The sequence below is a fragment of the Microtus oregoni genome, unplaced genomic scaffold (genome assembly GCF_018167655.1).
Source record: "Microtus oregoni isolate MIOR12 unplaced genomic scaffold, Mior012 000061F_ref0000440, whole genome shotgun sequence".
Classification (NCBI taxonomy): domain Eukaryota; kingdom Metazoa; phylum Chordata; class Mammalia; order Rodentia; family Cricetidae; genus Microtus; species Microtus oregoni.
Genome location: NW_024543871.1, coordinates 10564224 through 10578084, shown reverse-complemented (window position 1 = coordinate 10578084; position 13861 = coordinate 10564224). Strand labels below are relative to the sequence as shown.

At 41.8% G+C, this 13861-nt stretch overlaps 1 protein-coding gene across 3 annotated transcripts in view; it reads left to right on the top strand.

Annotated features, from left to right (window-relative positions):
• Prps2 (phosphoribosyl pyrophosphate synthetase 2) overlaps positions 1-13540 on the top strand; it is a 36145-nt gene extending 22605 nt beyond the window's left edge. For all 3 annotated transcript variants that reach the window (XM_041640010.1, XM_041640009.1, XM_041640011.1), the window contains 3 exons: positions 7343-7516; positions 8694-8853; positions 10872-13540. In XM_041640010.1, the coding sequence (XP_041495944.1) occupies positions 7343-7516; positions 8694-8853; positions 10872-10964 (427 nt within the window). In that variant the 3' untranslated portion in view covers positions 10965-13540. The remainder of the gene's footprint in view (positions 1-7342; positions 7517-8693; positions 8854-10871) is intronic.
• The last annotated feature ends 321 nt before the right edge of the window (positions 13541-13861 follow it).

Genomic DNA, 13861 nt, shown 5'->3' with positions numbered 1-13861 from the left:
TCACCTGCCTGGGACTGCACTCAGAGACATTTTCATGTCAATTGATCATGCAGTAACTGACCATCTTGTCTAGCATTAAGAACAAAATAGAACTTTGGTCCAAGTAAAGTCTAAAGAATAATAGATTCCCTGGAGTTCTTTTGGCCTTTTCCTTTTTCTTATCACAACTATCTCTATGTACAGACAAAAATAGCATTCATGCTTTCAGAAAGACAAATTGAAGTAGGGACAAGGGAGATGGCCCAGCAGCTACAGGTACCTGCATCGAAGCCTGACTAGCAGAGTTTGATACCTGGGAGCCTCGTGGTAGGAGGAGAGACCTGACTTCCGCAACTTATTATTTGATGGCCACACTTTTGCCCTGGTATTTATACATGTTCACACACATACACACACACACGCACACACACATACATGCACACACGTACACGCACACAAGCGCACAGTAGTAAAAATATTAAAAGAAATTGAAGAATCGTACAAAAAGTGACTCGGCTTTGCTAAGCACTGCTGTTCTTTCTGATGTTAGGATAGTGTGCAAACACAGATGGCCCCTTTTTCATAAACACAGCAGATAATGCGCTACGGTTTGAGCATGGAACGGTTCCCACAGCCTCCTGTGGCTGCACACTTGCTCCGCAGCTGCTTGGCGAGGTACAGTGTGGCTAGAAGTGGGTCACTGTGGGGTGGGCCCTGTAGTTTATAGCCCTGATCAGTTTCTTCTTGGTTCTCTGCTTCCTGTTCCCCTAAGATGTGGCAAATATGAGCCACCTGCTCCTGCCACCAAGAAGCTGCCTCCTCCCAGCCACTTCCCACCATGATGGGCTTCATTTCCTCAAACAATGAGCCCAAGTGAAGCCTCTCCTCTCTGCGTTTCTTTTCTTTTGGGTGTTTGAACACCAGTAAAAGTAGCGTAGATGCTGTGCACACTTCGCCACTGAGATTTTTAAAAGATGTACTTGCTATAGTTTAGCAGTAATCTCATGGTTATGTAACAGTGGTCCTTGATCATTTTTTTAAGGGAGGAAGGATCTGGTCTGGCTTGTGATTTGAAGGTACAGCCTATCATGGCCAGGGTGGCAGCAGCTAGTCACATTGTATTCTTGGTCGTAGAGCAGGCATAAATAAATGCTGGTTCCTAATATTACTTCTCTGTTTATTCAGTGCAAGAAACCATTCCAGGGTGTGGTACTGCCTGCATTCAGTTACGTGGTTGTTTTTACAGCTATATAATAGTCCCTTGTGTGTGTGTGCGTGTGTCCTCATTTCTGTGATTTCTTGCCACTCACTCATACATAGGCCCTGTAGTTTGTGTAGTCCAGAGGCAGCAGACTTGCTTTGACATTTTACATACTTGTCTAAGTAAGGTAGATTCTTAGAAATAGAACTGCCAATCCAAAGGGGCAAGGCATTTGTGTTTTGGTGGACAATGCCAAAAGTAGCTCTTTCAGAATGATATTCTGGATGGCATTATCCAGTATGGCTGCCAGTATCTTGGTACCCGGCTCTGCTCACATAGCACATGATTAGTTTCAGTTAACATATCAGGCAGGTTACCTGTGGTATTTCTTCCTGTGAGCTCAGGTTGTTAGGCGCGAGGTCCAGCATCCTTTCTGGCATGACGGGTTTTCCATGAGTGCTGGTGTTTTCTTGCGGAGACTCTGACCTGTGGATTGGCAAAGGTAGGAAATCCCAGCTCTGCTTTTCATGAGTGTCTCGGCCATTTTCTCAGAATTTTAATGTCCTCCCCCTTTTATATTCGTATTCCCTGAAGAACCTGGAAAACCATCTTACAGTCCTGCTTTCTTCACATTCTGTCTTCTAGACTTATGAAGCACTTGGCTTTCTCCTAAAATGTTTCTTCTCTTGCGATTTTAGATATTTTAAAGGCCTCTTTTTCTCTTTTTAATGTTCTGATTTTTCTTGCATTTGACATTTATTGGGAAATAAAAAGTAAAATAAAAGTCCAATTCCCCCTCTCCTCCACCAGCTATCTAGTCATTCAAGAACTATTAAAACACCCATCCTCTCTCTACTGGTTTGAAACAACATCATTTATTATATGCCAAGTTCCTCTATCTACTTGCTGGTTCCTACTTTGAAAAATCACAGAAGAGGACTTGGGAGATGAGCAGTGGGTAAAGCGTTCTTTCTGCTCAAGCGTTAGGACTTGCATTGAAGTTCCCCAAAGCCAGGCATGGCCCCATACCCCTGTAACCTTAGCATGTGAGGGGAAGAGACAGAATGATCACTGGCGCTTGCTAATTGCCAGTCGAGCTCCAGGTTCAGAGAGAGACCCTGCCTCAAAATATAAGGTAGGAACTGATAGTCAAGAAATTTGGTGGCTTTCTCTAGCCTCTAGACATATGTACCTACAACACGGGTGCGTAGGTATACTGCATCACACATGCAGAGACAGGCAGACAGACAGAAATACAGAGACTAGACCAGAGTAAGTAAGTGAGCAAGTTTAAAATGCTCTTTTGTGTGCGACTCCTCAGAACACTCTCTTCTAGCCACCCCTGCTCCCTCTGCTGGGAAAGACTGGCTTTTTAAGGGTATACATGTAGGAATTTGTGTCACCTCCTTTTTCTTTACCTTAAGTGTCTTCTATACTTCTTTGTCATCGTCCTATTTTGGAATGAGGTATTCTCCGACTGACAGTCCTGCTGGAACACCCTGGCAGGTAGTATGTGATCTATACAGTGGATATCTTTGGTTTCTTTTGCTTAACGCAAAAAGTCATATTTCACTAGAAAAAAATATCATCTTATCATCTATCTGGGAAATCTAAGACTGATGTTTTAGAAAAAACTTTGGGGTGACATCTTTTTAAGTAAAGCTTTGTCTTGCCACAGGAGGTCACTCTTGGGTAGTCTTTGAAGCTTAATTGAACTGATGAGGAACATAGACCAATAAGAAAGAAGCAACCCTATAGTAAATATATATACACACGTGTGTGTGTGTGTGTGTGTGTGTGTGTGTGTGTAGCAGCTAACTATAAAGTGATGTGGGAAGTGAATGAAACTGGTTTCTTAATATATAAACTTTTTCTTATTATGCTCTTTGCTCATATGCTATAAAAATTTAAGAGCTGGAAAGAAAAAATATATATAACTGTCTTATAACATTAGGGACACCAGTAGGAAAAATTTGGTGTATTAGATGTCCTGAGAAGTCATATTCACACACAAAGAGAAAAGAGTGGAAACCAAAATCACACATAGGGACCTGGCAATAGTAGTGAAATTGCTCAGCAGATCAAGATGCTTGCGACACAAGCCTAATGACCCGAGTTCAATCCCCAGAATCCACCACTTACAAGAGTTGTCCTCTGACTTCCATGGGCATAGAGTGGTCTGGGCACCCTGCACTCACACCCCCATTCTACTAATAAATAACATTTAAATCATAATGTGTAGATGGAGAGATTGCTCAGTGAGCAGAGTGCTCGCTGTCTAAGCATGTTGCCCTGAATCTGTACCCCCAGCATCAACAGAAATGCTTAGGTGTGGCAGTGTGTGTCTCTAACACCAATGAGGCAGAGACACACAGATTCCAAGGCTTTGCTGGTCAGGCGGTCTAACCAAAGCAGTGAACTCACTCCAGGTTCAGTGGGAGACCCTATGTGCAGTCATAATGTGAAGAGTGACAGAGGAAGACACCCAGCACCAACCTCTGACCTCCCCACAGCCATGCACCAATCAAACCTAATGTCTATTTTCTTCCCATCTAAGATTTCTGGGATACCTCACTTCTGAGAAGCACATGTTAGTCTCCAGTGTGTATATGGAATTAGGTCCATGCAGCTGTCTCAGGAAATGATAATTTTACAGTGACCCAGGGGGTTGGGGTCCAGAATCTATCCCTTTCTCTTATGCTACATGAACCAGCAAGTAACTGATGTGGCCGGAGCTTTTACCCAGGTCAGATGTCCAAGCGCCTCAGTGCCAAGAGCCACATAGTTCACCTTTCTTTCCCTGGCCTCTGTGCCTTTGTACCTGCCTGTTTGCAGGGGGATTATGATCTTCAGCCTCGACTTCATGGACTTAAAACCTGAGCCACAAATGGTAGTGTCTCCCATTGCAGTGCTGCAGACTAGGGCCCTTCCCGTTCCTCAAAATAAATACGAATTCTTTGGTATCTACCTTTTACATAATCTGCCCAAGTACCTTTTTTTGAAAAACAAAAACAAAAATGCTGTCTGATGTTCTGAGAGACCTCCTTTCCCTAATCCAAGTTTAAAAGGTTTAACATGAAATTGGCATCTATGTAGTATATACTTGAAGATGATTATGGGGCAAAATTTTTTTTGCCTGCCTTCAAATTACAGGTTTCTTCTTTCAATTAACTGTTAAAGCAAGGCAGCTGTTGGTAGACAGACACCTTCAGAAGGAAGGATGTCTGCTCGAATGGCTAGAGTTTTGACTCCTACTGTGGATTTTTAGAGTTGAGCTTTCAGGTTGTATAGTTTGAACATATCTTCATGCTGCCTTCACTGCGGAAGTACAATTTTGGTGTCTGTAGACTCATAGCCTGACTTCATGGTGGATGCTGAGAATTTGACTGCTAATCCGACAGCTGTTCCTTTCTATGGGACCTCTTTCATCTCTTTTAAGATGTCTGGTCTTCTGTTCATGAAATTGCTTGGGAATTCTTTCATTGCATTTAGTGGTCAAAGTAGCATGTCTTCTAGTCATTCTGGAAAATTCTCAGGCATTGTTTTTTATTTTTTTTAAGTGGGGTGTGTGTGTGTGTGTGTGTGTGTGTGTGTGTGTGGCCAGAGGTCAGCCTTGGGTGTCATTCTGTAGCAGCTATCTGCTTGTTTTTTGTTTTGTTTTGTTTTGAGATGGGCTTTTTCACTCTGACCTGGAGTTCCCAGATAGTCAACCTGGCTGGCCAGTGAGTGCCAGGGATCCTCCTATCTCTACATCCTCCAGAACTGGAATAAGAAGTACACATGACCACATCCAACTTTTAGGCAGATGCTGGGGCTTCAACTCGGGTCTCTGTGTATACCTGGCAAGTGCTTTACCAGCTATGACATCCCTCTGGTCTCTTTTTTTTCTCTTGACAGACTACAGCTACTCCTGCCATATTGTCACTCTGCCATTCGTGACTTTGAGCTCGTGAACTTTCTCTTTCTCTTCTTATGTTACATTCTGAACTATAACTTCATCTCATCTTTAATCTACTCTATATTAGATATTTTCATTTTGTTAGCCACTGTGTTTTAAATTTCAATAAAGTTTAAATGTATTTTCTATTTCTCAACTTTCTATTTTCTCAAGTCTTGATTGAACATTCTTCATTACCCTTTTATTATTATCCAGGTATCCATTTTATTTCTTTAAAACATGAAACAATTCCTTTAGCCTTTTTTTCAACTAATTCCAGTGGTTCATTCTTTGGACTTAATGTTTCAGTTACAACTGTTTCTGGCTTCCAGTTTGGGTGTCTTATTATCCTTGGATGTCTTATGTCCACTTTTTTTTATCAGAAAAGTTTCTTTGCAATCCCTTGGAGAACTATCCCAAATTATCACTTTAATTTCAACTCTCTGCTTGAGGGTTTTTGCTACATAATAATGGGAACTGAAATAAGCAACCATCAGGATAGTGGAAATGTGGTATGTTCTAGTGGAGATAGTGGAATGTTCTAGAAAAAACTGTCCTTCACCCAGAATTAGAAACAAGGCAGGGTAAATATCCTTCCCATTGACTGGGGTAGCAGGACAGGATTTATTGGTTGCTATTCTGGATGGAATATTAAAAAGATATCTTCCATCCCCCTGCTTCCTAAGTTGGGGTCTATTTGTTTTAGTACCTCCATTTTTAATGTGAATTGTCTTGTGACTGATTATTATTTTAAAATTATAATAGGAGGACCTTTATCACATTGTATTTATGCATTGTTTTAAAAGAAGTTTCATCATCAAAGTGTGTTTTTCACAGACGAATCCAAAATCCCGTGACCTCATTCACTGTTCCTGTCTTCCCTTTCTCTTTCTCTTGTGTACTCATGTTCTCCTGAGTTAGCAACAATGAACAGCCATGTTGGATGGGAGAGGAAGTAGATTTAGGCAGGCATGGCCACCCTTCTGACATTATAAAACCTATTGTCATGTAGAAAGTTTACACCTGAGCATCTTGCAATTGCAGTTTATTTTTAAATCGTGTTTTTTATTGTTTGCCAATTCTATACGTGCATATGTGTTTTGATCAATCCTCACTCCCGTCACCTCCAATTCCTGCCCTATTTCCTCCACCACATTCTCCTCCCAACTTCATGTGCTCTATTAAAAAAATATCTCAAGTTGGAGAGATGGCTTCGATGTTAAGAACACTGGTTACTGTTCTAGAGGACCCAGGTTCTTTTCCCAGCACCCACACGGTAATTCACAACCATCTATAACAGTGTAAGGAGATACAGCACCCTCTCCTGGACTCCATAGGCACTGGATACACACGGTACATCAGGCAAACATCCATATGTATAAAACAAAAATCAATAAGTCTTCTTTTTAAATCTCGGGTTTTGAGCAAGTCCACAATCTTGTGTTGGGCCATATTCATCGTTGTCCTTGGCAGCATGCAGCCTACCAACTTGAGGTTGAGCACAGTTGGACAGGGTCTCATTTTATGAAGCCCTTCCTCAGAAGCCTACAAATCGCCTGAATATGCTAACAAAGCCTTCTGTCCCGACCTTGGCTCCAGAAACCAAGCAAATAATTAAGTGCTAAGTAGCTTGTCTTAAGTTTTGCCTGTGAGTTTTAAATGGACTCCCAGCTCCTAACAAATTGACTAGCAGTTTCTTAACCAGCAATCTTATCCAGGTGCCAGGCGGCTCTGACATTCATGACAAGCAACCGCAGAGGCAGACTTCAGCAGCAGCACGCTTTCCCACGTGGACTGCGTGGTGTATAATCTCGACTATGCTTGCCGTCACCAGTGTGACCTAACGCTTTGCATTATCTTAAGGGTGGCTGCTTGCTGAGTTCCTCAAATATGTTTTACAAATACAGATTTTATTTTTTCCCGTGCTGGCTATGGAACTTGGGGGGCTCACATATGCTAGTGAACAGTCTATGGCAGGGTTTCTCACCGAGGGCCTGCCTGGAGTGCACAAAATAGGCTAGCATGACTGGCCAACAAGACCCAGGGATCTGCACATTTCTACCTCCCAAAAGCTAAGCTCACAAGCATGAGTTCTAGGAATTGAACTGGGGTTCTTAATTCTTCCAAGGCAAACAATTTTCAGTTGAGCTATTTCCCCAGCCGAGGGCCCAGCTGTAAATCCCTAGGTGGGCTGTGTTGCCATGTTCGTTTCCGTCTTTCCACAGGGTTACATCAATTGCAGACAGGCTGAATGTGGAATTTGCTTTGATTCACAAAGAGAGAAAGAAAGCAAATGAAGTGGACCGGATGGTTCTGGTGGGCGATGTGAAGGACCGTGTGGCTATCCTGGTCGACGACATGGCTGACACTTGTGGTACCATCTGCCATGCTGCCGATAAGTACGTGGGTTGGTTCAGCAAAGACAAGAAAACATCTCCTTCACAAAAATACATATAAAATTGTATTTTATTTGTTTATTTGTGTGTGTGTTTACACGTATGCATGCTTGTACGCACGAGTTGAGGAGGGATGCATGCTATGGTCCAGTCGTGGAGGTCAGAAGACAATCTTTGTGAGTCAGTTCTCCCTTTCCACTATGAGTCACAGGGATTGAACTCAGCTTGTCCGGCTTGGTGGCAAATGCATTTACCCATGAGGCATGTAATATTTGAAACTGAGCCTATGTTTCTTAATTGTTGCCGATGACTTGGCAGTAGAGTTTTAAGCCTCGGGAGACTCTGGGCTCATTTTTTTCTCAGTCCTCTTTTCCCCCTGCAAGAAAAACAAACACCACCAGCAACAAACATCCATGGGCATTTTTATTTTCTAGATTGGACTTGCAGGTCATTTTTGTAAAGGATCAGAGAATGTGCTTCCCTAGAAATCAGGTCCAGCAAGACAGAGGTTTTATTTGCTTGTTTGTACCGTTTCTGCTTTCAGCTCAACCTTTGGGCTAGTCTCATTGCTCATGGGGCTTTCCAAAGGCTGTGCGTGGCAGAGTGGGAGCCCCCCAACTCCTTCGCCACACATGGCTGTGGAATACAATTTGAGACGCTTGATTACATGTCACATGTATTTTGCACTATTGGTTAAAATCAGTGGTTCTCAGCACAGGACAGTTTTCCCCTAAAGATATCATTGCTTGTCACAATTAAACACATGGGAATGTTGGTAGTGTATGAATCAGGGGTGCTACTGAACTTTCCCATGATGGACAAGATGGCCACCATGACAAGAATTATATAGCTCCAAATGCCAGGGCTGATGATCCTTGATTTAATGGAACTCAGAGCATTTTACTAACATACACAATTAAAAGATCATAGTATGGCCAAATAAATGCAAATGGATTTTTGTTTCATTTTTATAGGGTAGACTTTTCACTAATAAATTTGAGACAATATACAGTGTTTTAAGAATATTGGAGTATTTTTGGACACTTAATTCTTTTGAGACAGGACTTTGCTCGGTAGCTCTGGCTTGTTTTTAACTCACAGTCTTCCTGTCTTGGCCTCTCTAGTGTTAGGGTTACAGGGATTCAATGCCACTAGGAACTTTTTTTCTTCTGTTTTGCAGGTTGCTCTCAGCTGGTGCCACCAAAGTTTATGCTATCCTTACCCACGGAATCTTCTCTGGGCCAGCTATTTCCAGAATAAATAATGCTGCCTTTGAAGCCATTGTTGTCACCAACACAATCCCACAAGAGGACAAAATGAAACACTGCTCCAAGATTCAGGTACTGTCTACCCTCCAGGCAGAACCATGCAGCAAGGTACCTGCTTCAGACCCTTAAAATAGTAGCCAGCTTTCTGTTTGCTAAGACAGAGGCTAAGAGAGACTGAAGCTTCTCATCACAGCGGGCTAGCCAGTCATATTAGATCCCTGAGAAAGGCGAGGATCAAGAGGTCAATGGTCACTACTTGGAAATAGCAAAGAAAAAGGAAGGAAGGAAGGAAGGAAGGAAGGAAGGAAGGAAGGAAGGAAATGGAAGAGAGAAAAAGAGACCGGGGCTGCAATGCTGTAGGTGGAGTGCTTACATAGCATGGCTGAGTCTAGGGGTTCCAGCCCCAGCACCCAATACAGTAGTCATGGTGGCACTTACCTGTAATCCCTGTGCTCGAGAAGGTAGGTGCAAGAAGATCAAGTACTCGTGGTCATCTTCAAATTCAAAGCCATCCTAAAAGGGATGAGACAGTATCTCAAACAAGGATTTTAACCGGAAACGGGAAACGATCTATGTATGGTACTTGGAAGGTAGAAGCAGGAGTACTGCGAGGAGACTACCCCAAGCTGCATGCAATCTTGTCTCACAAACCAACAAAAAAGTAACAAATAGCACCCATGAGATGGCTCAGTAGGTAGAAGGAGAGAAACAGAAGAAGTAGCAAACAAAGAGAATCACAATATAAAACAGGAAGAGCAATGAGGAAGTAGCTTGATGTAGCACTTGCCTGGACTGCCCAACCCTGAACAACAAGGTTAAACATAGAATGACTTTGTAGCATGCGCCATTCCTACATATATAGTCCACTAAAAATGGGGTGGGGGAGGCAGCAGGCTATACTAAGTATATTTGGGGAACTACTTTTTCAGGTCCCTTCTGACTATATATATGCCCATAGGTACCAGACAAAAGTTGTTATTTGAACACAAGGAGATAAGCTTGAAAATTGTCAGAGTAGTGGGTCCCTTACATTTTTATGTGTGATTAGTGTAGTGTAGTAACTGCGGCCCAAAGGCCAAATCTAGCCTACCTCTGTATTTTAAATAAAGTTTTATTGACACATACTCATGTTTCATTCCTGTGTTGCCCATGACTGCCTTTGCACCACAATGCAGAATTGAGTGTTTGGTACACAGATAACCCCAAACTCTTAACCTTCTAATATTTTTCAGGAAAAGTAGTTTGCTGACCCCCCAAGTTAAAATGATCATGGTTGTGCTTTTATCATGACAGACACTCAATGTTTTTAGCAATTCTTGGGGTCAGGGAGATGGCTCAGTAGGTAAGCACTTACTGCACAAATCTGGAGATCTGAGCTCTATCCCTGGGACCCACTCAAAGGTGGATGGAGAAAAGCTGACTCCACAAAGTTGTCTTCTGACCTCCACGTGCATGTCATGGCACATGTGTGCTAACCCCCCCATACACACTCACACATGCACACACTGATAATAATAATAACAACAGCAACAGATGAAAGAGTTCTAAAAATCATATTGGGCTGGCATTCCAAATTGAAGTATAGTCAAGTAGAAAGATAGGTAGTGTAAGATTTGCTTTATAATATTTTATGAAAAACATTGCCATGTTTTAAAAATTGGTACTGGGATTATAGTAAAGACTTAACAAATAAAATGAAAATTGCAACTTTAAAAAATTATAGCCACTATCTTTTCTAACTAGGAAAAAACCTCTCCCGATGAAGAAAGAAAACTAGTTTGTAAATAACCAGTGTCCCAAAAAGGGACCATCTGTGGGTAACAGCAGCCCTGAGTATCAACACTGAAAATCTTCCCAGGAACTGAGAGTAGTCACCTCCACTGGCTGTGATGTCTTTAAAGCTAAACTCTACAAACAACTGAAGATTTTTCAGTGTGGACACTCCCAAAGAAATGGCCAGAGGAGGTTTAACCAAAGCATACCACATGGGTGCTGGAGAAAACATTCTTAGGCTTTCTGCCTTTTCAGCTTATAAAGAAATCGAACTCACTCCTGCCTTTTGTGTTTTGTGTTTTCTCCTTGCTATTCAGGTGATTGATATTTCAATGATCCTGGCCGAGGCCATTCGAAGAACCCACAATGGGGAGTCTGTGTCCTACTTGTTCAGCCACGTACCACTGTAGTCCCATGGGATACGGAAGGTGGAGCAAGCCTCCTCCTGCGTCTCACTGTCTTTGTCTGCCTGCTGTTTTAGCGTTAGGACTCAGCAATTCTAGGATGATCACTGGCAAAAGCATCCGATCTATGTACACTCTAAGATTCCTTGTCTCCCTTTCTAATGTTCAAGACTACTGCTTTTCTGTTTTGTGGGGGCAGGGGAAGGTGGTGGTTATTTGGTCTTTAAGTGAACCATTGTCGATGAGAACTAGTCTTTTCCCTCATTCTTTTTTAGGACGTTGGGGCAGCGACTTTTAAGCCTAAAATCCTATAGTGGAAATTTGTCCTATATATATTTTCAGGTTGCCAAAGGTGACTTCAAATGAAAGCCTTCTGTGTAAATAGATCCTGATAATGCCTGTGGACATTAGGGTACAATCCTAAATACCCTTTCCTTTGGAGGGAACCTCAGAAAATTTATACTGTCATGCATTTTGAATACTTTTTTGCTTTTTAGGAAAACCTGATAGCTGGGTTTATTTTATTATTGCCCTTAATTGGGATTGGATTTTATTGAGCCTAAGATGGTCACTGACATATTGACTTTTCTTAGTAAACATTATACGTATTGAAGACAATATAAGGCTCTATCACTTTTAATTTTCACTTTGAGCATATGTCACAACCGTCAACTTACCTGAAACTCCCAAAATTATGATGAGGATATAGTCAGTGAGTTCATGATCACATCGATGTGCACCTTTGTTTATCCCAGAGGAATTATTCTTTATGATGCACCTCATGTCCTGTCTATCATCTTATTCCCAGACGTCGTCATTTTAGCACTAGCCTATACTTTGCATTTTTCACGATAATTTCTTGGCATAGTTATCCACCAAAAGAAAAACTTCTGGAAATCCCCTCACATTTTTTAGACTGATTATTATTTTTGCTTTTCACATACATAAAACAGGGAAGTTTTAAGAGTGCCACCAAATGTATTTATTCAAGCACTGTTTAGTGAGCTTGGATGAAGTGTTCTTTGGCCTTTGTAAGCAGAAGTACTAAATCTCTAATTACTGATTACCATCTCTAAGGCTGTAAAATGTAGAGATAAGAGAGGCCTGAAAAACAATGGATACAAGAGTAAATAGTTGTTCCCTTAGGAGCATCTTTAAAAACTGGTCCAAATAGCATCGTGAAGGAGAATTTCACTGAGGGTTGCGTTCTTGACAAAATTCTCTTTTAGCGATGTGTGGAGGCTCATACCTTTAAACTGAAGCAGGAAGATTAACACAAGTTTGAGGCCAGCCTCGGCTACATAGTGAGTGCCAGCTCAACCTGGGCTAGACTTGAGCCCATGTGTTAGGAAATAAAAACAAACAAAAAGGCAGTCCCCTGTAGCATCATTTAAAGTGGCAGAGGTCACCCATTGACTGACTGATTATATGTATATTGGCAGACAACCTGCCAAATTTCCCTGCCCCCAAAGAAGATAATTTGCTTGAGTACCTAAAGATTCAGAATGCTAAACAATCTCTCCCCCTTGGTAAATCTTAAAACTGGTAGATAAATTTCTAGCCCTAAATTTTGAGGGTAGAAAAATCCTAGCCATCTGAGTAACACACTGGGCCAGCACTCTAGAATATCAAACTCCAGGGCAGCAGAAGTCAAATCAATGTTAAAAGTATCGTTTATGTTAATACGGAGACTGGCATTTTGACAATACCTTATTTGTAACTGTTTAGAAGAAAGTGGTCCCATCACCTGGGATACTCAGCTCTGTCATACATACTGTCTGTAAAGTCTTGGCTAGACAAGTGTTAAAGTCCTGTTTGACGCTATGCAATTGTTAGTTTTGATAAGTATGTGATGTCTGTATTTCGTGGGGGTTTATGCCTGTGCTGAATGAAGACATTCCAGTGCACATCCACATGGAGACAGCTTAATGTATGTGTGCACATGTCTCAAAGCGTTGGCATGACAAAAGTCCATTGGTCATCATTTTATCTAAGATATTCAAAGCTTAAGGATGTATTCAGTAGATTTTACAATAATGATTGTCAAACGTAAATCCCCTATAGCCAAACCTGCGTGGCTGACCTCGGAAATGAGAACGGATGTTTTCTGGCTTTACTTGGCCCCGAGTTAGTGTATCCAGAGAACCACTGAATACACTGAGGAGCTGATTAGACTGGAATGAGCCTTATACAGTGGAGACAGAGACTTTGAATAGTTGACAGTTTCAGTTGGACCAAAGTGACAAAGGCTGTTTCCTGAGCAGTCTAAACCCAGGACGCTCCTGATTCTTGCTGTTTGTGGTAAGGAAACGTAAGGGGAAAATCACCAACAGATCAGCTTCGTCTGGCTTTATGGAAAGGGCCAAAAGGGGGAGCCAGAAAAACAGGAATATACCAAAGTTGTTTAGCCTCCAGCTAAAATTTTCCTCCTCACCTGGTAGATGTTCATAGGCTAACTTTCCTTCGTGAGCTACAATGTCGACGACTAAGTTCAGGAATATATTCTTTGCAGTGCTTGCTCTGGTGTTAGAGACTAGAGAATCTTGAGATCCTGTGACGTTTACTAAGACATTTCAATAAAATCCTGCTGACTACTTGGTTTCATAGTTTGTGTCATTATTTTGGAATCATTTGCTTTTTGAGGAAGTGACCTGTTGATGAAGTCACTGAAAATGTTTGTTACCATGTTACTAAGACCCGGTTTGCAAAACTAAAGGAAAGCCAGAAGTTAATTAAATGTACTCCTCGCCATTTTGACGCCTCTGCCGTGTGAAGGCCTCATAGTGATCATTCTACATAGTAAATCTCCAATTGAAGACCAAGATTGCTGAGATGGGATGGGAGGTGCCACCAAGCAACCAGAGTTCAATCCCTGGGGCTCGCATGGTAGAAGGAGAGAATTG